The sequence below is a fragment of the Sebastes fasciatus genome, chromosome 7 (assembly GCF_043250625.1).
Source record: "Sebastes fasciatus isolate fSebFas1 chromosome 7, fSebFas1.pri, whole genome shotgun sequence".
NCBI classification, from domain to species: domain Eukaryota; kingdom Metazoa; phylum Chordata; class Actinopteri; order Perciformes; family Sebastidae; genus Sebastes; species Sebastes fasciatus.
The window spans coordinates 25,699,651-25,725,908 of NC_133801.1; the positions used below are offsets into that span (position 1 = coordinate 25,699,651).

The 26,258-nt window shown below is 40.9% G+C and overlaps 1 protein-coding gene and 1 long non-coding RNA gene across 4 annotated transcripts; both read left to right on the forward strand.

The window, feature by feature from the left end:
• On the forward strand, window positions 1-25,118 carry kcnj13 (potassium inwardly rectifying channel subfamily J member 13). 3 transcript variants are annotated; one of them, XM_074639990.1, is made up of 4 exons: window positions 1-74; window positions 11,516-11,809; window positions 17,310-17,866; window positions 21,145-25,118. In XM_074639990.1, exons 3-4 carry the CDS (start codon window positions 17,350-17,352, stop codon window positions 21,705-21,707), a joined length of 1,080 nt encoding a protein of 359 aa, XP_074496091.1. In that variant the 5' UTR covers window positions 1-74; window positions 11,516-11,809; window positions 17,310-17,349; the 3' UTR covers window positions 21,708-25,118. The 3 variants fall into 3 exon arrangements, with proteins under 3 accessions (XP_074496091.1, XP_074496092.1, XP_074496090.1); XM_074639991.1 differs by lacking the exon at window positions 1-74 and having other exon boundaries at window positions 11,287-11,635; XM_074639989.1 differs by lacking the exon at window positions 1-74 and having other exon boundaries at window positions 11,293-11,809.
• LOC141770815 (uncharacterized) lies at window positions 4,267-5,711 on the forward strand. Its single transcript, XR_012594626.1, has 3 exons — window positions 4,267-4,485; window positions 4,661-4,730; window positions 5,571-5,711. It is a non-coding gene; the product is annotated as an uncharacterized LOC141770815 (long non-coding RNA).
• Window positions 25,119-26,258: the final 1,140 nt, after the last annotated feature.

A 26,258-nucleotide genomic window follows, 5' to 3' on the forward strand; every position in this document is an offset into this window, starting at 1 on the left:
ATTGAGGGGTAAAATGTGAAACAGTTTGGTTCTGAAATGTTGAGTGTGTGACATTCATATGACTGCATGTATGGGTATGTCTAAGAATGGAGATGTAAGTGGTTTAGTGGTTTGGTGGCATTTGCTAATCAGCAAAATTGAAATTGAGGTTGAGATTTGAGAGAAATGGGGTCCAGGTTATCAAAAAGTGTGAGATTTGTTTTTTTTAGAGAGGCAGTTGTTTTTTCCATTGATATGTGTTCTGTAATGAGATTTAGCCAATGATTGATGTTTATTGTTGGTTTGTTTTTCCAGTTTGTAAGTATGACCTTCTCGGCGATAGCTAGGGCAACCAGTGTGGGTTTTGTGTATTTTGGTGGAAGATCTACTGAGGTTAAGTCACCAAGTATGCATAATGAGGGAGAGAGGGGAATGCTGCAACCCAAGATTGTGGAGAGCTTCTGTGTTATCTGAAACTAAAAGTGTTGTACGGGTGGACAGAGCCATAAGGAGTGAAGGTACAGTAGTCATCTTTAGTGCCTAGAGTGCAATGTGAACATTTATCTGTGGTGGAAAAGACCCATTTTGTGCATTTTGTATTGAGTAATGTGTGTTCTATGGAGGATTTTATACTGAATCAACTGCAGATTTGTATTCTGGGTCATTTCAAATGAATTTCTGCAGACCTGTGTCCAGAGGTCAGTGTCAGAGGGGAGAGATAAATCTCTTTCCCATATAACAGTTGGCAGGTGGGTGTTGTTATCTATATTGGAGATTAATTTATATAAGTTTGAAAGAATTTTGGTTGATGTAGAATATTTTACGATCTGTTCTGCTGGATGGGGTGGTTGGAGTGAATTACTATATTAATTTTATTTTTAATGACTGATTTAATTTGTAGGTATTGAAGAAAGTTTCCCCCTCTGACCCCAGACCCCTGGACCAGGTCTTTAAATGAGATAAATGAGTTGTTTTGAAATAGATGGTGGAGATGTGTGATTCCTTTTTGTTCCCATGTGTTTAAGTGAAGTGGAGATTTGTTGAGCTGAAAGACTGGGTTGTGCCAGAGTGGTGTGTACATGCAAGGAGTCAATTCTGATTTGTTAATTTCAAGTGTTTTCCACCAGACTGTCAGAGTTGAGGATATGAGTGGGTTTTTGAAGCAGTTTGATGTTTGAGCCAATGAAGGGTAAATCAGAGATGTTTATGTTCCTGCATTCTGCTTGTTCTAATGTAATCCAAGATATATGAGCTGGGTCAAAGTGGATCCATTTAACAAGATACTGTAGCTGGTTGGACAGGTAGTAATGAAAAAAATTGGGTGCATCAAGCCCCCCCTGAGTTTGTTTTTCTGTAGGGTGTTGAGACTGATTTTAGTTTTTTTGTTTTTCCAGTAAAAGTGTGATATTACGGAGTTCAGTGACTGGAAACATTTAGCTGTAGGCTTTGTTGGAATCATTGACAAGAGGTAATTGATTTGAGGTAGAATTCTCATTTTTATGGTTGCTATTCGTCCAATTAAAGTGAGGGGAAGGTTAGACCATCTCTTGAGGTTATTGCTGATTTTTTCTAGTAGTGGAGTGAAATTGAGTTTAGTTAACGCTGACAGCCTGGAGGAGATGTTGATACCCAGATACATGATATTACCAATAGTGAAAGACTGGTGTGTGTCTTGGGTTGCAGGATTCCATGAGTTCACTGAGATGGGGAGAATAGTTGATTTGGACCAGTTTATGGTATAGTCTGAGATTTGTGAGAAATTATTAATGACATTGATTACCTCCTGTAGTGAGTGTTGTTGATCTTGAAGATAAAGTAAGATCTTGTCGGCATATAAATTAATTTTGTGTTCTATGTTTGCAGCGTATATTCCTTTTATTTTATGGTTTTGTCTGATGGCGCAAGCAAGTGATTCAATGAAAATGGCAAAAAGCAAAGGAGAGAGTGGGCATCACACTACACAGCGGCACCTGCACAATCTTTGTGATGTTATACCATTAGTGGTGACTGTGTGCTGTGTAGTGTTTTTATCCAGTTAATGAACGACTCTCCAAAACCAAGCTTTTGTAGAACAGTGAAAAGGAAAATCCAGTTAACTTTATCGAATGCTTTCTCTGCGTCCAGTGAAACTATAATCATGCTGGGAGTGCATGAAGGTTTTAAGCAGAGCTTCTGAGTTGACAGATGTGTGGTTTTCCTGTATGCCAGTGAATATTAAGTTGTCGCGCATACCCCGTGACTGAATGTCTAGCATGGTTTCTTTGATGCGCTTATTTTCATGTGTTATTATGTCCATTTGTTGAGTGAGGGTCTCCACGGTAGTTTTGAGGGATTTGTGTCTGTTGAAAAGTGTTCGATCAGGTTGTGGGCAAAATCTAAGCTAGCTTGCATGTCTTTTATTTTTCCGAGTGAAGTGTGGCAACCAGGTCGAGTTTTCGGTTAATGGAGTGTAAAACTGACCTCTATTTCAGTTGTGAGTAGATCGTGTGTGTCTGCTGCAGAGTTGTTTTTTTTCCTTTTGGCCGGGTTTGTATTGTCGTCTGAGGAGTTGGCTGGAGTGGCTGTGGTTGTATCCGGCGTGGTGCACTGTAGGTAGTAGTGATCGATATAGTTTTCCAGGTCCGTTATATATTCCACTTGTTTTGGTGGACAGGTCAGCGTGTGTGACAACAAGAGTTTGTGCAGTTTTGGTTAATATATGTCCGTGATTTTAGTCGTTGCAATGCTGTTTGTTGTGTTGACAGTAGCTGATGCCGCTAGCTGTAGTCGGTGCCGTAACACGTTCGAATCTAAAAGTTAATCCCGAAGGTTAACCACAAAAATCCCAGGCAATTTAAAGGGAGAGGGGACACACCAAATGAAAACTGGCCTAAAAGGAAGGCTCCCTACACTCAATATATCTTGAAAAGACTAAAACTAAAACACTGCTGCCGAGCAGCTGACTAGAACATAAATGAAACAAAAAGAACCAGTGAAGGCAGGCCACACAGACCTAACCCACTCTAAGAGACTCTGAGAAGAAGCTAAATGGTGAGCAAATCCCACAGATAGGTTCACGTGTACTTCTGCAGATTCACACACCCCTATACAGATAGAGCAAAAACAGGACAGCACTCTCACTACCTCTGACAAAGAGAATGAGTCAGCACCTGATCACTGAAACCAGGGGTATATATACACTGTAAGACTTCGATGTAAATTTACAGCGAGATTCTAACAGTTACATACTGTAAAATGCTTTTACTGTATATTACTGTGAAAGCAATGCATTCTGGGAGTCAGAACGCTTGCTCCCATGATCCCAGCGGTCAAGTGTATCTTTTCACAGTAATCTACTGCTTGCCGCTGAGAATCTCGGGAAAATAAATTAACGGCTATTTTTCTAAATTCTCGCGCGTATTTTTTTCGAGTTGACCGTTGAGCGCCGCAGCTCAACGGCTCAACGGTCAACAGCTCAACGGTCAACGGTCACTCTGGCAGCAGCAGCATCGTTGTTGTCCAGTGCAACTTGAGAGACAGCAGCAGTTTGGATAAACACTTTTTATTTTCACCACCGCCAGTTCCATTTTGATCGTCAGACCAGACGAAGGGAAACTCCAGTGGTTACATTACGTTACTTTATGGTAAGTCAAATCATCAAGTTGTATTGTACCTTTGCTAACACAGTGCACGTTCCTCCATGGATGTACATTAGCTAGCTAACGGTAGGTCGTTAGCTATTCTTAGCTTTGTCTATATTTCAATACTCATTAGTATCACAGGTAACAAACATCAGTAGTCTATCTTATATTCACGGTAGCTAGCTAGCGCTAGCACGTTAGCTAGCGCTAGCTCGTTAGTTAGCGTTAGCTAGCTGGTTTTAGCTTAGTCAGCATTTAAATTCTCAATATAATTACTAATAGGTAGCAGCAATCTAAAAGGGAGACGAGGCAGTATCTATCTTGTGTTTCAAGAATGTTCAACTGTCAATTTTGCCGCCATGCATGTGGTACTAAATATGCCTTTGTTAGGCATATGAAAGTTCATCAAAACACCCCACACATCACATTTAAATGTGCTTTCCACGATTGTTACCGTTCATTTGGCAAAGTTACAGCTTTAAAATGCCATGTATATAGAGATCACCCAGATCAGAGGGAGTCAAGCTTGAGGGAAGGATGTTCTGGCATAAGGACATTAACATTAGACGTTTTATCATGCCACATCGATTTCTGTACTGTCAAATGTGACAGTTTGTCTACATTATTTTCTCACTTGAAGACTCACATTAAAGAGGGGAAACCAGTCTTATGTCCATTCACAAATTGTGGTAAAATGTTTACTGTGATATCCACTTTTTCATCACACTTGTCAAGAACACATAAAGGTTGTGTAGTTGGTAATCTTTTGAGTCAGATCAGGTCAGGTAGAGATGATGGAGAGAATACTGTTGAGCAAGCAGGGTGCTCACATGAGCATGCAGGGTGCTTCAAATAGAAGAGAGATGTCCTCATCTTGCAGGCAGATGTGAGTATAACTGATGTAGTTTATTTCAGATTAAGACATTGAAATGCAATGAGTGGAGCTCAGTGTGATTTTAAAAATAATTTCTTTAAACAGGAAAATTGATGACAACTATAGTTAAAGCATTGTTTAATTGTATTAACTTAGAATTGCAATGCCTTTATTGTCTCCTATATAGGTGTCAGACACAGCGGCGACTGTGAAGACATCCCTCACCCTTCCTGATAGCCCTTGGTTGATCATTCTAGGTAAGCACTAAGCCCCACGTTTCTACTTACACTGTACTAGTGCACATATGCAGAGTACTTCTATTGAGCCTGTCAGCAGGCAGTCAGAAGGTGTGGGGCAGGCAGGAAGACGCTGCTTGCCGCTGGAGTTGGAGTTCAGTTGTAGTGAGTTTCTATGGTTATGTCTTCTATATTGTATATAATACACACAACTTTACATTCTTATAAATAGATACTGATTCTGAAACAGTTGTGCATACAGAAATGGATAAATAAATATGTAGTTTTAGATGGTTAATAAATAGTTGACTATAATACATACACAGTGGGCTATGTTTTAGTTAATAAATAGTTGACTCTATAATACATACACAGTAGGCTACGGAATAATAATTTCTCTGATTCTTCTCTGATATGTAAATAGTTTGTTTAAGCTTTTCTCTCACTCTTTCTGGATTAGGGTGTTCCTATAGCTTGTAAATATGTAAATAGTTCGTTTGATATTCTCCCTCCCTTTGTAGATTTTATTTTATTTGTATTAACTTTTTTACTTGATTTCTCCTTCACTGCAACGGACACAACCACTAAGCTTTATGAAAATGAGTGCGCGATGGTGTCGCAAGTATGTAAATGGCTACCTGGATACATCAAAGAGCAGTACAGTAGATGAGTAGCATCTCGCATCCTACATCAAGAATTCCTGATATCTAGTGGAGGCTTACATTTTTTTAGAAAGGTTTTCAAATATCAGTTGGAAATGCCAATACCATACAAAAACAATAAAGCGGTAAGTGGCCACTTGATAATTCGTCAAATGGTCAATTTGGTATTCAGCCTAAAGCTTTTTGCATTGTGTTTCAGGTCCAATGATTTCCGACCAGCGCTGGATGGTAAGCATCGAGGGTCAGGTGGTGTGTGAAGGGGCATTGTCTGCGTTGGGGCTTGCTGTTGTCTTCACATCCTACTACAACTTCAACCTCCAATATCAGGATCACGCTGCCTGGACACTTGAATTCATACAGAAGTAAGTTTGAATTCCATATAGTCATTTGTGTCAGATGTTTGGGCCTTACAGCTATCCTTGTATCTATCTATGTGTGATAGACATACGATCAGAGAGTAGGGTATGGAGAGTTCATTCCAAAATAAGCTTAAATGATCACTTGGATGTTTGGGTGTGTATGTGTGGTTCTAAAATATATACAAGAAACATAACAGTATTAGCCTTCAATAATATCATTTCATATATAAATTAATAACCCATTGTTATTAGTCTTGAATAATTAAATTAAATAGATAATTATCAAAGAGTCATCAAGTTACCAAAAAAACTCAATGTTATATTCATATTCCAAAAGTGTGACTCATAAAACATCAGGCAAGTAAGCTATATTAGCAAGAAGTATTTCACCATGTCCACGTGTATCTACTCTAATATGCATTGCAAACATAAAGCATGAAAAAGAACGATTTGGGGACTTATAATAAATCAGGTATTATTTATACTAACAATATTTAGCGGTCTAATTTTAGGTAAGAGGTGGTTTGATTCACATTTGTGTCTTTTTGTTTTACCTTGCTATGCCTTGTAGATGCTGTGTCAGGATCAACCCAGAGAGAGGGACAAAGGCACGACAGGGAAAGGTGACCAGCAAGAAGAGCGGGGAAATGGTTCATAAGAAAGGGACATCCCTGAATCCTCATGTTTGCACCCTCCTGCGGAAGCTCATGGATTTCGAGTGGGACTTTGTGTGAGTTTAACAATCACATCCCTGGCTCTGTCTGTAGAGACAAACCCTCCATATCTCACTCAATTACTGAAAATCCCTTTATGTCTGTGTCTCACTTATTCACAATGTTATTTTTTATTTAATTTTGCTTAAAATGTTCAACCTGGCATTATTTATACGTTTAATAATTGACCATATTGAGCCAGCACACAGTATTGTTCAACAGTATTGTTCTGTCTAGTGAACCCCCGCAGTGTAACGGGGGAGGCTATTTCATTTTGAAACAGAAAAGTTACAGTATTTACTCAGTCCACAAAGTACAAATGTTTTAAGCCCGTCACTTACTCATACACTCACACATGAATTCATTCATTCACAACAGTATTTTTATTTGTAATGGCTATTTTTGTATTTTTGAATTTTATTCTATTTACAATGTTCAACCTGGCATTATTTCTACGTTTAATATTGAAGATGTTTAGCCAGCACGCAGTATTGTTCAATAGGATGGTTCTGTCTAGTGAACCCCCTCAGTGTAACAGGGGAGGCTATTTAATTTTGAAACAGAAAGGTTATGGTATTTACTCAGTCCATGGACTCAGATATTCATACACAGTCAAATATACACCCTCACTCAGTCAGTCAGATACACACACACACACACACACTGTGTCTCTTACTCACTCACAACTCATCACACCATTTTTATTTGTAAGAGCTTGAGTATTTGGATGTTATTTTCTGTCAAACTCAGGTTATTATAATAAACAAGAATAATATGAATATGCCATGTTGTTGTGTTTATTGTTCAAAATTGTTATTTTTCATTTGCTTAGTTTTTATAGATGCTTAAGATACTGTAATTTGTGGAATTATTACAGGAAATTATTGGACATTTTGATTACAACAAGTTACTGTATTTCTCTGATACAGTAGAGATACTGTAAATTGTACAGTATCTTGCTGGTGAAACTGCAACCAATAAATTACTGTATTTGGAATTATTACAGCAAGTTACTGTATGCTTTGATTACAGTAAGCTGCTGTATTCTTTTGATACAGTACAGATACTGTAAATTTTACAGTAACTTACTGGCGAAACTGCTGCCAGTATTTTACTGTAATTTCTGAAATATTACAGCAAGTTACTGTATGCTTTGATTACAGTAAGCTGCTGTATTCTTTGATACAGTACATATACTGTAAATTTTACAGTAACTTACAGGAGAAACTGCTGCCAGTATTTTACTGTAATTTTTGAATTATTACAGCAAATTACTGTATGCTTTGATTACAGTAAGCTGCTGTATTTTTTGATACAGTACAGATACTGTAAATTTTACAGTAAAATACTGGCAGCAGTTTCTCCTGTAAGTTACTGTAATTTTACAGGAAAAAGTTTTACAGTGTAGGCTTCAACCACCTGATCCTCATCAGGGACAATGAGGCTCCACAGCTGCCTCTCCTCAGAGATAATGAACCCAACCAGCCTGCTGAGTGGCAAGTGACCCTCACAATGAAACAGTTAAAGTGATTTATTTTGCAGTATGCTAGACCAGGCTTTAACCTTTAAACCAACTGTTGAAGCACTGGACAAACACGTACCACTATTGCAATATTATCTTAAAGCTCTTTCAACCCTTAAATTTACCTCCTTGGAGAAAAACCACACAAGAGAGAGAGAGAGAGAGAGAGAGGGTGTGAGTGAGAGGGTGGAACAGGGGAACATTTCCCAGCAGCGGGTGCATGACCCGACTCTTACTCTTCAGACTAATGAGAGGGAATGAAGGCAGAGCTACAGTAGAGCAGCTACAATAACTCCCATCACCTCCACTGGGACCAGTCAGCCCACTGCAGGACAACAGAGGGGGCTGGAGGGGCCGCCACTCTCACACAGATGAAAAGCAATGACCCACTCTGTCAGACTGACTGGCAACTGTTTGAAATTGAAGTTATCATCCTCATTGTTATCAACTCATCACCATAATAAAAATGAAAAGACTAAAGCATATAGCTATTGTGTTCATCACAGTATGAACATATGATTTTGTTATTCACACAGAGTCTAAGCATGTAAAACACTAGAATGGCACTCAGAGAGCGCAGACCTCTGCCAACGTGTGACCTTAAAAACAGAATACAGCTCACAGCTGGCAGTTACGTGAGGTGGTCGGCTTATCATTAACACGGTATGTGTCTGTGTAACGTATTGGCGGATGCCTCTCTCATTCAGCAGCCTTGTTATGTCTGTTATGTTATGTCGTTATGTATAACGATACACTACGTTGTCTCTCATCCCGACAGCTACAGATTTTTTCTTTGTCACCGGACAGCCAGCAGCTCCCACACACACATCCACACACGTATCTCTCTGCTCTCAGGAGGAAGGAGGCGGGGTCACACGTCATCACCGCGTCATCAGTTACACTGTCCATGTACCCTGTGGGCTTAATGCTCAGGCTGATCGGAATCCTTAAAAATAATCCTGAATCCGGATCATGATCCGGAACGCCACCAAAAATCTAATGGATTGTACATTGTGCCACACCCCATCCCTCCAAAGAATTTCATTCATATCCATCGCAGACTTTTGGAGTAATCCTGCTGACAGATAAACAAACAAACAAACAAACAAACAAACAGACTAGAATGGCACTCGGAGAGCGCAGACCTCCGCCCCCCTCTCCGTTCAACTTGTGCCATCAGCCACGTGTTAGAGTTTTGACAGAGTGGAGGGAGAGCAGCTGTAGGGATAAACGCCAACACTGAGTAGGATAGTCAATGAGCTCTCACCTTCAGTTGGAGGCGCGTGGACTGCTGTGGTTGTGCTGTGTATGTTGACCAGTGTTGGACTGCTGTGGTTGGGTTGACCAGTGTCAGGCTGCAGGGCCTCCAGTAGAGGGTGGTAGCGTGCCGTGTTCCAGTGGTGGGCCTTTAGCTAGAAGTCTAGCTCTGTGTTGAACTGTGTGTGATTTCACAGCTTAGTGAGAGCTTCTGATGTGTCTCTTGGTGTATCCCTCCTCCCTTTAAGTATGAATTATGGCTTCTTCAATAATAAAGACTCACTGTATTTTGTTATTTGAAGGTTCTGATTTAGTGGTAGTGTTTTCATGCCACACCTGAACAAAAACCCATATTTATTACATACATGTGTATGAAATGACTCACAAAACATCTCCAATATTACCATGAAATTATGATTCTCTCAGTAAGGGTTTAACATGTATTACTGTCGGATATGATAGGACAGAAACCACATGAATGGAGAGACAAAGTCCCGCCCCTTCTGGTGGACACCATGGGACCTTATTTTGGAAAAATAGGAACGATAGTCAACAGAGAGAGATAAATATTTATTTGATCCCGTTTGAATTGCGCCATGAATCACACAGATGATGTTGGTCAATTTAAAATACATAATTTATCAAGTCCAGATAGTCTCAGTTTTTAGTAAAACTGTTGAAGTATCAGACTGTGAAAATACGTCATTAGAAAGACGACAGAGCCTAAAGTGTGGGAGTGACTCTGTGAAGCTACGATGTCTGAGTGTTTCCTACTGGGATGAACTCACACCAGCAACGGGTCTGATCCTTCTTTCTCTTCCTGACTGATAAAAAGATCAGGAGTCACTGATAAAACACATCAGGTCAGATAACGGTTCATCTGGGACTCGAACAGAGCTAAGTTAGCTAGCTAGTGTCGGTGACGTGCAAGGCCTATGGAAGGAGGCTGGGACACGGACGGACATGGGTCTTGGGGTATGGGGTATAACACATGCGCAGTGTAACTGAAGCTGCGGTCGTGCGTTGCGATTGGCTCAATTTTGGCGAGTGCAGACCAGATTTTACAGCGCATGTGTTGTACCCCAAAGATATGACACGTGACCCAGCCTCCTTCAATAGGCCTTGGTGACGTGGAACGTAGCTAAGTTAGCTAGCTAGCTACAGTGTGTTCCAATCCACATACTTGCTGAAGTACACTTCAATGTAGTGCACTCTGTGCACTCTGTACTAACTTGAGTAGTGTGTGAATTTCAACGGGGTAGGGTCGTCTCAAATCGAATACTCTGCGGCACACTTACCGGAAATGACGATCGCAACATTTGACCGCAGCTCGCTACCGGCAAAATATCTTCTTTTTCTTCGGGGTTTTACGGCAGCTGGCATCCGTTGTGTTGCACTGCTGCCTCCTTCGGGTTTTACCCGTCCACTACCCGCCAAAATATCTGCTTGCTTTGTTGATCCAGAATACACAGAAAATGAAATCAAATGAGTAGATGTGAAACGTTATAACTTACATAAATAAGGTACGTTGTTCAGCACCGCAAAAGCTGCCGCATCATTTGCTGCCATTTTCACATATTTGAATAGTGGTCGTGGTCCCGTCCCTTCCGCTACGTAGCCAAGATGGCGACAATTGAAAAAAAAGTGAAAAGTTTCCAGCGTTCCACACTCAACAATTTGACCGTTTTGAGTACAACATCCGGGTACTTCGAGTGCACTGCATTTTGCCATACTTCACAGTGTGAACGCACTTATGCACTCAAAATAGTAAGTGTAAGTACGGAAGTACGCGGATTGGAATACACTGCTAGCTGTTGGTGACGTAGTATATTGTGCGAGACGAGAGATGTATTTCACTGAGCGGTTTCACACAAAACTTAATGATACTACGACAAACTGAGACTTTCTGGACTTGATCAATTATCTTTTAAATTGACAAACATCATCTGTGTGATTCATGGCGCAATTCAAATAATAATAATAATATTTGTCTCTCTCCGTTGACTACCGTTCATATTTTTTCCAAAATAAGGTTCCATGGTGGTCCACCGGAAGGGGCGGGACTTCACCTCTCTATAAAGAAGGAGAAAAGATGGACAAAACATGTGGATGCAGGCAAATACCTGAACATACCTTTACACACACAGATGCATCACCTTATCAGCAAACCCAATTTGTCCCAGCAGCAGCTGCAGGACACCAACCAGCAACAAGCAGCTCGTTGAATGAACTGTGACAAGGTGTTGTTCTTTCCCCCCTCCCTCTGTCCTCTGTCTTCCGGGAACACTAATAGGCTCCATGCAGGGTAATGTGACCAATTGAATCATCCTCGCCCCGGAGCTGGAAGCTGCAGATCGGAGGAGCAGAGAGCGCCGCGCTCAGTCTGCCTCCCACACCAAGGAAAGCTCTCGGGGTAACACGATCACTTTCTGATTGGGATTCCTCTGGGATTTTACACCCTGTCCTCCAAGGAACTAGTGGAACTAATCCCATCTGCCTTGGCCCCTTTGCTCACTTGGCAGACCTCAGACCAGCTCTTAGGTGAAAAGGTCAGAGGGCCCCTGTTTAGCCCTCACTGCAGCTCTAGGTGAGTACAATCTCCAGCATGTGATGCTGGGCAGAGCTGAGGCACTGATACCCGGAGAATCAGCTGTGATCTGATCAGTGTTGGCGAGCTTTCAAGGAGCCTCATCACTGTAACTTGTTGGATCCATGGATTTGTCAGATGACATCAATTATGTGCACTGTATAGACTTTGTAAATTACAATAAATGCAGTAAAGAAAAACTTTTTATCAGCTAAACTGTTTCTACAACCCAGAGGTGGTAGACGGACTGTGACTAATCCAGGTTGTAGACGACAAGCATGGACACAAGGGCATCTGAAAGTTAAGACAACAAACTTTTTTTATCAATACAATAACACATGACAGCTGCAGACTGAATGTTACATAAACCCCTCTGCACCTCTCCGAGTCGGTGATACAGAGACATTTCCACTAACTTAACTCTCTTAACTTCGACGTTAGCACAGATCACTTAGAGACGGGAAAATGGCTGACTAAGCACCGTCACGCGTAGCCATCATTGAATCATTGAATACAGTAAGTCTAAGTATTCCACCAGCCCCAGGGACTTCTCCCTCCTCACAGCAGTTACATAAAGTCTTGTTTGTTTGCGTCGTCGTACACAAGGAGGAAAAGCTGTTAATGTCTTTATATAAGTTAATTACCTTCATGGAATAATACTTAAAGTTGAAGTTATAGATTCCACATTGTGCTTAAATATAAGTGAGTATTTGTTCACAGTCAAGTATCAAAAATGTGCAGATGTGAAAGTCAACAAAGACACAGTAAAGGAACATCCCCGCTAAGCATCCCATGATTGATCGTATACTTTAGTACTGTACTTTTCTCTGATTGTAAACATTTATAAAGTTCAAAGTTCATAATATGAGCTGAAAAAATAACTCAGACATTATTTAAGATGCATAATTCACACGCTGCAACTTAATCTAGTGTGTATGCAAAACCAGGATATAACACAGCTGGATGAACGGTGTGTAAACTGTGAAGGTGTCTGTTTTTGAAGGTTTAGACTTCAATAACCAGCACCACACACACACACACACACACACACACACACACACGTACACACACTGCAGACAGATCTGTGGCTTTGTCACTACCCTGTCTCTGAAAAATTCAGTTTATATACGACTTACTTGCATCTGCAAATTAGTTTGAAGGGAACATAATGCCCCCGAAATTACAACTAGGAAGCAAATATTTACAAAGTCGCATTAATCTTAAAAGCTTTATTTACATTTTCAGCTAGATTTGATTTCTAATTATAAAGACATTATTGTTCTTTTAAAACATTCCGCTTTGGTTTAGGTTCTAGATAGATCTTTCACTAACCAGAATGTTTTTGTAGCCTTAACGTAGCCACACGAGGGACGCTCAACACGAGCACCTGTCTGAGCTCCTGTACGCCCGACCACCCCCAACACCAATACAACACTTCCTGTACTGATTCACCAAATCCATTCAGTAATGTTTAGACATAGTTTTAGGAGACAATGTTGGACTTTCAACTCGCAGTTTGTGACACTAAAGCAGCTGAAATGTTCATATAGTGGGAATATACTTTATACAGAGATAATTATTATATTATTGTTATTATACAAGAGATTACATTAGAACAATTAATGAACATCATCACAATTTTAACCCATAAAAATCTTGAGAACCATTTATGTAATAGTATAGGAGGCTTTGTATGTGTATCATACTGTACAATATTTTATTAGCAGCCACGTTCATACCAGTGTCACCTAACTTCATACTCACTGGTATATGGTGCCAGTTTTATACGGAACAATATGTTTTATGTGCTGTTTATGTGCGTACAACATGTTGTATACATGTAGAGATACAAATAGATATACTACTGATGATACTGCTACTATCATTATCAGCCTTTTTATTAGTATTAGTTATATTTCTATTATTATTACAGCTATTATTACTGATATTTCTATGATGACTCTATTACATCCACCACTATTGATTATTGTTGTTGGTCGTATTTGTATTACTACTATACTACTATTACTACTATTACAGCTGTTGCGCTATTATTGTGGTTGCTGTGCATCTGTCTGCCTCTCTCTCTCTCTCTCTCTCTCTCTCTCTCTCTCTCTCTCTCTCTGTGTGTCTCTGTGTGTCTCTCTCTCTCTCTGTGTGTCTCTCTCTCTCTGATGGCCGCCCACCCAGAGCCTGGTTCTGGTTCTGGTTTTGGTTCTAGTACTAGTTCTGCCCGAGGTTTCTACCTGTGAAAGGGGAGTCTTTTCTTGCCACTGTTGCTCATGATTGGATATCTCTTGTTGGGTCTCTAGATTATAGAGTATGGTCTAGACCTGCTCTATATGAAAGCGTCTTGAGATAACTTCTGTTATGATTTATACAAAGCATTAAATTGGACATTGTATAAATATGATCCTGTACTAACTGAATTAGACCCGTGTGCTTGTTGTACATGCACACGCTGGTCTAATACACTGTATAAAGAGCTCTAATGGCCAGTCTGCTGACTGACTGACACAATTGACACTCTGAGGTCCTCAGCCAGCACATGGCTCTCATGTGACGACCTTTAGCCTCCGAACAAAGACAAACTTCTTACCAAAATCAACTACACATTCACCCAACACACTCCTCATTACCCTGCTATTGCTTCAGCTTATGCCCCAGATAAGTGCTCAGTTGGTTGGCTTCACAGATGAACACAGAAAGTTGTCTGTACTTTGTTAATGGTAACTCTCACTCTCCCTGCTTTTTGTATTTGAAAGCTATGCAAAGTCCACAGCAAATGCATCAGAAGAAGTTGCAGGTGCATAATAAGTGCGTGCGTAAAATGATAGTGAATGTATATTGTAATTGGGGAACAAGATGAGTGGAGAGCCATGCAGTGCAGTAAGTTTAAAGCTCCCTGCAGATGAAAGACGCATTCCTACTCTGCATGTCGCTGTGTTCCTCAGACAGATTCCCAGCTGGGACCTGCTCTAATCTCCTGGCAACAATATTGACATAGAAATAGAAACTCTGACGAGTACAGGACTCTAGCTGTCTGCCTGTCAGGACTGCCTTCACATACATCTGGTGTTCGGAGTTCCTCTCCAAACATATGTCCTGTTTGAATTAGATAGCCTACATACAGCTTAACCTTTGGGATTTAAAGGAACGTTCCACATTTTGAGAAATATGATGTTTACTGTTTTACCCAGACTTAAATGAAAAAATGGTTATCAACATCATCAGGATTTGTTTAGCCTAGCTTAGCTTCTAGCTACTGCTAACCTAGATCCATCAAAATGGAAAAAAAGTCTGTAGTAAGGCTAAAATGACAAGGTTGGTCGTGTTGGTGCCACTACAGGAATGGCCAATTAGTCACTAAAATCAGACGGTTTTATCACTTTGGGATCAACAGTGCAGATGTGTGGACCGAGACTCAAGTCATTAATCTGATGAGATTTTTACTCAACATAGACTTTAACACCAATGACTCAGACATGAAATGACTTGATATCCTCCCCAAGTTATTAATAATAAATAGAACAGTATTATTTTGTAAATGTGTTACTACTGTTGCTCAGGGTTAAAGTTTAATTCTTGGATTGGACATGGGACTTTTTTGTCTTTACTTTATAGCCTAGACTTGACACTTACTCTGACTTTTACCCACCTTTGCAAGAAGGTTTTCATGGCAGTCCTCCTAGAAGATTATAGGATTAATTGTGTGCAATGTTTTGGTAGGGTCAAAGGGAAGCTGGCGGGGTGTCAAAAATGGAAAGAGTTCATTCTTTGTGTAGCATGTACATGCATTCATCCAATCTGCCCATTTTTCAAAAAGATTTCTCTACAGTTGGTGCATATTTTTTAAACTTCTAAAAGTATAATTTGGGATTTAAAAGTAACAAGACTACAGCCATGCTAGTGCTAGTCTGACTCAATGAATGTAGACTGGGGGTATAAGGCTGCATAAGTCATGTGGCATTATCTTCCCCTTCAACTGTCTATTTTGCAAGGGTATTGTTGCTGCATCTTGTGCTTGGTACCGCCCAGGGCTGGCTCGAGCCCTTTTGGTGCCTTCGGCGAAATTCTGATTTATTTATTTCCCCCCAGAAGGTGGCACCCTAGGCGACCGCCTATATGGCCTATGCCTTAAGTCAGCCCTGGTGCCGTCCAAGACGATTGTGATTGGTTTAAAGAAATACAAACAAGTGTGTGGAAGCAGATCTTTCTCTAGCTGACACAGAGCTGTGGAGATAGGTCTGGCTATGTGAGACAATGGTGCTTTGTGCTAAATGCTGATGTATAGCAGGTTATGTTTACCACATTCACCATCTTATTTTACCATGTTAGCATGCTAACATTTGCTAATTAGCATTAAACTGTACAGCTGAGGCTGATGGGAATTATTTTTGCAGGTATTTGGTCATGAACCAAAATATTGGACACATTGAAATTTTGACCTGATGATGGCGCTAGATGAAAAGTCACCAAGGTTGTTACATTTCATCCTTAGCAAGCCTCCAGGAAGAACGCCGGGCTTTGAAGCAATCTTTCGTAGAGGCCAAACGGCGGTACTACACCTTCCGTGTACGTCACGTGATGCCATTGGGCCCAAAAAGACTTTTTCCCCATAGACTTACATCGGGAAGGAGATGTCTGTAACTCAGAGGATCATTTTTAAATTTTTTTTTTAACTACCCAGTATGAACACTCTAATAGCCCTTATTTAAATCATTATGTCCTAAAAGTTGTAAAATGCACTAATAGCTGAATCCATAGTTATTTCCCTTCCTCCGTTCATGTGAATGAGACCCAGCCCGAGGCTGGAGCGAGGGCTGGGAGGTGGAGTTAAAGGAAACACTACTGCGCCTGTTCTATGGGCACAATGGATGAGGAAGATCGCAGGAAGATCCGAGTAATTTTATGCTTGGAAGTCGAGTTTTTTTTGCTTCAACTTTAATAGGAATGAACGGGGCCCTGCCTCGATGCTGTTCTCTTTATACATCCATGATCCTGAGGACCTGCACAAAATTTCATGACAATCCATCCAACAGCTATTGAGACATTTCAGTCTGGACCAAAGTTAGATAATGAAGGCTGATTCGCACATTAATTATTGACGACACAGGTAATGACAGAAGCGTAAAACCAAGTCAATATAGTTTTAGCAGGTAGCATTGGAGCTACAGTATTTCTGGAGCAGCTGACTGCAGCTACTCACATCATCAGCCCTGTCCACATTGCCAAGTTTGAGCACTAAAGCTGTCTTAACTGTGAGCTAACTAGCTAACAGGTTACAATGTGTAAATCAGACAGCGTTGACATTGTTTGAAGCTTCACTTTTGACATTGCTGAGCAAGTTTTCCCCCTACTTTCAGTCTTTTTGTTAAAATGGCGAGCACATCTTAGATCTATACCCCTGTACTGGACTGACAGAGATGAAACTGATATTGATATTGACTGATACAGTCTCATGAAATATCTCTTGGTGTCTTTTATCATTTCATTTCAGGATCATCTTGACTTACTGTGCTTGAGATCCACCTGCAACTATGACAACCAAATCCAATAGCAGCGTTCTGGGTGGCAAGGCTTCCTCCTCTCCTCTCTTGTCCTCTCCACCCCGCCAACGCCTGGTCACCAAAGATGGACACTGTGCCCTGCGTCCACCTATGTGCTCTGCAGGCTCGTGGCGCGCGGCCTTGGGCAGAGCCTGGTTGCTGGCCCTGCAGGACCTGTGGGGATTACTGGTGGGTCTGCGCTGGAGGTGGGTCCTGCTTGCCTTCTGCGCCTCCTTCCTGGCCCACTGGCTGCTGTTTGCCTGCATGTGGTACTTGCTGGCCCACCTCAACGGAGACCTGGCTGTGCAGGATCACGACGCCCCCCCACTGGGACATGTGGTTTGTGTGAAGCACATAACCAGCTTCACTGCTGCCTTTTCCTTCTCCCTGGAGACACAGCTGACCATCGGCTACGGCACCATGTTCCCCAGTGGGGACTGTCCGAGTGCCATAGCACTGCTGGCTGTGCAGATGCTGCTGGGGCTCATGCTGGAAGCATTCATCACAGGTACAACTCTCCCATTCCTAAAGCCTTCTCTCCACAAAACTCTACTCTGAGGTCACAGTCTCAATTGTAAGTGTAATGCACACACTGGAAAACTGGAGCTAAAACTGAAGCTAATTACCGTATACTGGCCAAAAATGAAGACGATATTTTTTCAGGACATTACATTTGAAAAAGTGGGAGTTGTTTGAGTGTTGAGTCAAAGTCTATTTTCCCATCGATTTGTTTTTCCCCTTCAATCATTCTCGGCCCAAATCCCAACCAGTCATCTCCTGTGGTGCTTTACCTCAACCAAACTTTCCCTTACCTTAACCCCACCAGTTATCTCATAAACACCATTAAGATAGTGTTGCTCTCTCTTTTGTTTGTAGCCTTAAAATTTAAAAAAAAAAAAAATTGGAAAGGGAGAAATTAAAGTTTATGAAGTTTTTCAAAGCTTTTGATGCAGACTTAATGTGACATCTGCTGGGCAACCCTTGGTATTGCATTTATATGAAAGGATTAAATCCAAGACTATGATGAAACCGTGAGTTATTATAAAAGTAGTCCAAAAGCTGCCATTTTAAATATTTTGTTCAGTAAACAATGTATTATAAAAAAAAACACTTTTAAACAGAGTGTACAGCCCTGCTTTTAAACAGTGTCATACCTTTTTCCAAACTATTATGAAACCTCTCTGATGTGAGAGTGACGTAACCGGTCTCAGTATGACCACATTGTTTCTTCAGTCCTGGCTACAGCCTTGGTAATGAGGACGTTCTGTCAGAATTGTGCAATTATCTCTGTCATCTCTGACATCCTCATCAGAGTTGATCAGAAAAGTGATGGAAAGTAACTAAGTAGATTAACTCAAGTGCATCACTTAAAGCTGCACTAGGCAGAATGTTTTTGGCATCATTTGGCAAATATTCCATAATAACCTTTCAGCATATTGTAATTCAAGTGTTCTGAGAGAAAACTAGACTTCTGCACCTCCTCATGACTCTGTTTGCAGGCTTTAAAAAATCTAGCCTGTGACGGGAGACTTTGGCCAATCACAAGTCATTTCAGAGAGAGAGAGCGTTCCTATTGGCTGTGCTCCGGCTGGTGGGCGGTGCTTGGTATTTCCTCAGCAGATCTCAACATGGCTGCTCCGTCACAAACTTTCTTTGTAATGTTCCAAATATAACATTACAACACCTCTGCTGTTAATGAAGACAATGAATAGTTTACAGAATGGATGTCTGTCTCCTACACATGTGTTTCATACATATTTATGCATTTTTTTCACTCTTGTTCTTCAATTTAAGTGACTTAGTTCTAAGGCTCCCTCTGGATAAAAGACGTCAATTTCATTGGTATCAATTTATTTTTAGTTTGTTAACTTCAGCTATCCTTTTTGCCTTTAACAATTCTTTGTTCCTTACTTACCAAATTACTGTTTAAGAAGCTCTGATCAGTTTCTCTTTATTCCCTTTGTATCTAAGGAAGTAGGCAAAAAAGCTTTTATGTTTAGGGCTCCCTATGACTGGAATATCTTACCTATAAATATCTGATCTCTTTTATCATTTCGTACTTTTAAAAATGTTTTTTTTTTCTCACCTTAAAACAAATTGCCTATGTTTTCAGTACTGCTATCACTGTTCCATCCCTTTACTTAGTTTCTTCACTTAGCTATAACTCGAGCTTGAATCTATGATTGTGTCCAATCTTATGCTCTAACAAAATCTTTATTATGATTATTATTATTATTTTATTTTACTGTCATCTTTATATATTTATTTATTTTCTGTTTTATTTTATTTTGCTATATTTTTCTGTTTTGTTTGTTGTTTTTCTGTTGTGTTTTTATCAGTTTGTTTGTAGTCTGTTCTGTTTCTGTCCTGTGTTTTCCTGTCTATTCCAGACTTAACTAAGTCACTGAAACTGAAGAACAAGAGTGAATAAATGCATAAATATGTATGAAATACATGTGTAGGGGATATACATCCATTCTGTAAACTATTCATTGTCTTCATTAACAGCAGAGGTGTTGTAATGTTATATTTGTAACCTGTGATTGTGATACTGTAGGTTCAAAAACAGGTTTCCTGCAAGAAAAGTAAAACAGCTGCTCATTTGGAAATGTTATCATGTATCATGGCACCATTAAATGGCACCATTAAAGTTGTGTCACTTTGGGTGGTACCGATATCTGGTCTGGCCTAAAGACTACTTTATTCTTTATTATTAGACCTTATTATTATTCTGTTTTCATTGTGTATTTAAACACATGTATAAAGACCAGTTTGTGACCTAACTGGCTTTGGTCTAGGTAGTTTCTCGGTAATAATGCCCATTTCATCGTTCCAGATGCCTGTTATAGGGTATGGGTATAAAAGTCATGTTAACTACAACAAAGCTGCCACACCGCAAAGTTTATCATATCAGAACATGTCCCACACACATGGAGGATTACAAAAAGCTTTACTAGACTTTGCCACCTTAGGTGCTACCAATAAGTGATTTTTTTGGTCTGGGCCCATTGACTACCATCGATTATCTTATAACCCCTCAGAGTTATCTGGTGAGCCCTATAGGTCAGAAACCACTGGACAAAACAGATAAACTAGCTCAACCTCAAGCAGCTACAACAGTAGGATGCTGCGTACACACTGCTGTATCAGAATGGACAATCTGATAATGTCTTATAGAATAATGTATCAGTCACAACAAGTACTTTTAAATACAGTACATACATCTGTACTTTTTCCTACTCAATTTTGAATGCAGGACTTTAAAAAAGGAACTGAAAAGTTTGGACAATGTGTCATCAACCATGTTGGAAAAAGTCAAATTGTTTATTGTTAGAGCAGCTGCCCAGTTGACCATCGATAAACCGGTTAAAGAAAGTAACATTTAGCATTTACAGGTAGATCACATGTAGCTACATTGAGCTGTAGCTCAGATGGTAGAACGGGTCGGCAATTAATGGTAGTGTTGGTGGTTTGACCATGTTAAACTGTCCTTGAGCAAGTCACTAAAGCCCAAATTACTCCCAATGTAAAAAATATAGTAAAAGTCACTTCCACAAAAGCGACAAAGCAGTCAACAAATCAAAATCAAAGACAGAACTATATTATCAATTGTGCTATCTATTCATTTTGAGCCTCTAGAACATTTTGTGGTATTACCTCTCCTGCTATACGGTCAGAGCCTGATTTCTTGTGCTGCGATGTCCTGCAAAGCAGCATGAGACAAACATGTTTACACCAACAAGGTGAAACCATCTCCTCATCATATCATATTGTCTTTACTTTCAGGTGCATTTGTAGCCAAGATTGCACGTCCCCAGAAGCGAGCGGGAGCCATCCAGTTCAGCCCCCAGGCGGTGGTGGGCCAACACCAGGGCCAGAAGTGTCTCATTCTACGAGCCACCAACCTGCTGAAGCGACCCCTGATGGACGTAAAAGTGAGTGCCGTGCTCTACGAGGAGCATGAAGGTCAGGCCCTGCACCAGACCTCTCTGGACTTCCACTTGGATCATCTAGGCCAGCAGCCGTGTCCCTTCTTCATCTTCCCACTCACCTTTTACCACCCCCTAGACCGTCAGAGCCCCCTCTACCCCTCCCTGTGTGAGGGCACATCCAACCACTTTGAGTTGGTGGTCTTCCTGTCGGCCTTGCAGGAGGGAACTGGCGACTCCTGCCAGAAGAGGACCTCCTACCTGCGCCAAGAAATGCAGTTTGACCGTTGCTTTGTCCCCGCCTTGGGGCTGGATGCTCGGGGGAGATACATGGTGAGCACCCAGCACTTTGACACGGCCCACTCAAAGGACTGTGTGGTGCAGATCAACGGTGATGGCAGCAACGACAGGATGGAGTAAGAATGCTGGGGGTACATGATTTAATTTGGTAAATCTGAATTTATGTCTCAACATTTGAAATTAAAATGTATATCAGACATGGGTGCTGCTTCGGACTGCCTCAGTTTCTCCCTCCAATCACTTGGAGTCCCTCGTGCAACAACCAGGGTGTTATCCCCCACTGGTTTCCCAACCATCAATATATCCAGTTGTGTTGGTTGGAACGCCTGGCTTACGGAACTGAGTGTGAACAAATATTGTTTATTACAAGTTGGGTTTTATTTTTTGTCGCTCTGGTCATTGGTCATGATATCATACTCAGAACGTGGTTACATCACTAAAAATATGTCCAGCAGGGCAAGAAACACAAGCAATAAGATGATCAGAGAGGTTGGGAACAATGCTATCATACCGGATAGAACTGATGGTCAGAAATAGAAAAGTAAAACCCAAGATCTAATAAACTTCAGTCTTTTAAATTTAATCAAAATTGATTTGCATGTCTTTATTCTTACTGTTCATGTAAGGATTTGTAACTGGATCGAGGATCGAGGATGATCAAGCTATATTTGTGGTGGCACAATCAATTTCAAATTCCGTTCCAGTAATCGATGTTTTATTATTAACACTGAATCAAATGTTTAACGTGAAATTTTGCTTTCATAGAGATAGACCCGCAGAGATTTATCACCAACTCTTTTTAGTGAGACTGTAGTGTCTTTCAGCTTATTGTTTTGGTTTTACAACACACTTGGTGTTTAGTTTAATCTCTCATTAAACTGGTTTCCAGCAGCAGCAAGCAGCTGTTTTTTGGCACAAAAAAAAAGCTGTAAAATCCCACAGTTCACTACCTGCTCAGCAGCAAACAGCAGACGGACACACGAGGACTAGACTAGCTGGTGAACATTAAAGAGCCAGATATTTCCCTCAGGAGTTGGAAGAGACCAAAAACAGTCAAGTCAATTTTATTTATACAGCCCAATTCCACAAATCACAAATTTGCCTCAGGGCTTTACAGTCTGTATGACGCCCTCTGTCCATAGACCGTTGCTTTGAATACGATAAAATCTAAATCTAAAAAAACTTTTTAACGGGGAAAAAATTTTAGAAACCTCAGGGAGAGCTACTGAGGGGGATCCCTCTTCCAGGACAGACAGACGTGCAATAGATGTCGCATATACAGAATAAACAACAAAATAAAATTACAGTATGGACAATCAAGAACATGATACATAGAATGTATATCACTATATGAAGAAAATGAATCCAGGAGGATGTCAAGCAGCTTCCAGGTATCACCAAACAGAGCCTGAGCAACACAACCTCCTCTCCACCATGGAACCTGGACAGAGGACAGACTACACAAACACACAAGAAGCAAAACTAAAACACATCATTCACACATGAGAGAGATAGAGATAGAGAGAGAGAGAGAGAGAGAGAGAGAGAGAGAGAGAGAGAGAGAGAAAGTTACACCGAATGAATTCACACCAGAGCAGCGGTGAAGTTGGCCTGCCATGCAATGTCTGTGAAAAGCTGCGGCAGCGGCTCCGAGCTCAGCGAAGTGCAGCCAAACTAAATGTTGGGGGTCTTTTAACTTTTAGTATGGAACTGCAGACAGAGAGCATCTGCAGCCAATCAGGACACAGATCCTCGGACTCCTCTGACATGTTGACCTACCTTACAAAGAATTTCTTCCTGCCTGAAACACATGAACACGCCACCCGGTGGCAGAAAAGTGTAATTATTGCAGCGAATTGCACCTCGCCGCTGCCTGGTGTGAAGCCAGCTTTAGAGACTTAGGGAGACGAGGAGAGACTGAATCTCCTGGAAGACGGAGATCCAGATCCAACATGTTAAATGAAGTACGAGAGCCAGGACAGAGCCAGGTCCCAGGACGGCCGATGGTCCAGCACAGAGAAGAGACAGAGAGGCACACAGCTGTGCTTGTGGGACACAAACCAACAGAGGGTTATTGAGAAGCATTGGCTTTCTGAAAGTTAATATTATTCTCATCGGCAGTACAAACGGGACTATAACACTAGGCTTCAGTTATACATTGAGGCTGAGACTGACCCTTCACCTGGATAATGAAGAATAAGCAACTAATGGAAAGTTATGGCAAAAACATGAGTTTTGAATTTGGATTTAAACAACCCTTATTTTGTGTTGATTTGGTTTTGTCCCTGTGGACAAAAGCGGTAGTGTTTCCGAGCACCAGAGTCCCTTTAAAAAAACTCTAATTTTACTGCAGCAGGGTCCGACAGTCTGCCCCCGCTCAGTCCTGGTTCTGGTTCTCCTGTGCCTCCCGTCCCTCCAGCGGGCCCAGTAATACGGCCTGGTCCTTCAGCAGTGTTGTGTCGGTGTCGGCTCCCAGCGGGGACCGGCGGAGCAGCAGGTGATGCTCCGCTCCTGGCTAGAGGAGGAGCCGCTGCTGTTGGCCGCGGAGCTCTCCACCTCCCACCAGAGCTCCGTCGAGCAGATTGAAGGCGGCAGCGAAGCCTGATCTGGATCTGTCCATGGTGGGCCAGTCGCTGCCGGAGGCCCAGCTGGAGTCAGCTGAAGATGTTTCTGGTGTGATTTCATTGATTTAGAGCAGAATCAGACCCGGTGGTACTGATGACAAGCATTAAGAATAACTAAATATAGAAAACAGCCAATCTCCTCGCTGATGGTCTTTTTTTTACTTCTGTAGGTCATATAGAGGTAACAGGATTAAACTGAGACTGTTTCTTAACCAGTTATATTTCAAAGTTCCTCACAGTAACTTGAAGCTCAGTGAGAGTGAATATTGGACTTCCATTCATCAGTTGGACACAAGGACGACTCCACATGAATGATAACGTTGCTCTGATTTATTAATAACATGCTAATATGTGACAGCTTGCTCTTCTGCCTCAAAGTGCCGGCAAAAAAAAAAAGCTAAATATAGCTTCAAGAAAAAATGTGAGGTCATCTCAAAGCCCCCTTGTGTATTTGAACATTTCTGACATTGTTGACAATAATATGAATGATGCTATGATGATGATCACATCAGGCGGTCTTAGGAAAACAAACATGGATTTATCTACAACTGATTGAATTTGATTTGAATGAGCATGATTTGCATGCTCTTCTCAGTCCCTGTGTGTCTCAGAAAGCTGTATCTGACTTTGAAGAATGAATCTGAAATGCTTTATGCCATCACAGTTTTAACTTGAAATTTGTCTACCTGAATTTATGGAAATTTAGTTTGATCAATCACAAACAATTATTTTTCCAAACTTCACAAACAAGTTAAGAATATGGATTCAATTCAAAGTTAACCATGTAGTGTGTATATGCTGGCACAGATATCATCCCACAGGCTAACAGGTAGTGTGGCATGTAGGACAAGCTATGACAGGAGCAATGATGAATGGAAACCAGACAGATGGAGTTCTAACTTCCAATCATTATTGGAAGTTAGAACACTGAGTTTATAGATATACTTGTGGTCCCGTCTGCACAGTGATGTTTTGGGCTAACATCAGCATGCTAACATGCTCACAATGACAATGGCTGAATCCAAATGTCCACCATGTGGACTTACTGGCTGAGCTCTCTTGGACACTTCTGTCTTACCTTCTGTCATCATGTTGAGTCTGCATGGGCTATGGCTCATCAGGTGATAACATGTGCTGTAAAATGGAGAGAGGTGAAAGGATAAAAGAGGGTAAAGGTTGACATGGACAGATTATCTGAACATTTGAAGTTCAGACATTTGGGTTCAGCCAATGCTACCATGGTCACCATATTAGTTAGTAGTCAGCAGAGGTTGATGGGAATATCATTAGTTTTGCAGGTATTTGGTCATAAACCAAAGTAGCCTACTTGACAAAGAGAAATGTTGTTCTCTTGATGGAGCGAGAGGAAAAGTCAGCAGGATTTATCCTCTGGGGAACATGAATGTCTGTACAAGATTTCACAGAAATCCATCCAATAGTTGTTGAGATATTTCAAACCCACCGACCAACAGACGGACATTTACTGAACAATTAAAACCCTATAGCGTTCCATCAGAAATGTAAAGTATATGTGATTTGTAGTGAATGTTTTAAACACTGTTATGGTCTTTAAACCTGTTTTGGATTTCATGGCATTTGATAATTTAATTGGTGTAGTTCAACAATACATTACACAGGTGGATTATATTTTTTTATGACACTGGAGTGAATATTTTCCACTTAAGAGAACTATTTTAGTCACAGAAGGTCATTTTAGGTTGACAGGCATCAGCGCCAGCCCTGTAAAACTAAACATGGCATTAGTAGGTAAGGCAGGTAAGCTATATTGAAAGTGTTGAAAGAGCAGGTACCAATAAGGAAGGGATACAAGGCAATGACTCCTCTGTCATCCCTTAAAAGGGGCATCCTCTACTGATGTTTGTGGACCAGCAACAGAAGGTTTACACTGTAGACATCAACATGAGCTGACAATCACAACATTGGTTGTAATTCCTCTGTCAATGTTAAGCTGCAAAGGTTATTCATTGGAAGTCTTTTGGAACAAAGACATCCATAAAGTGAGCTATCTAATATTAGACTGACATAT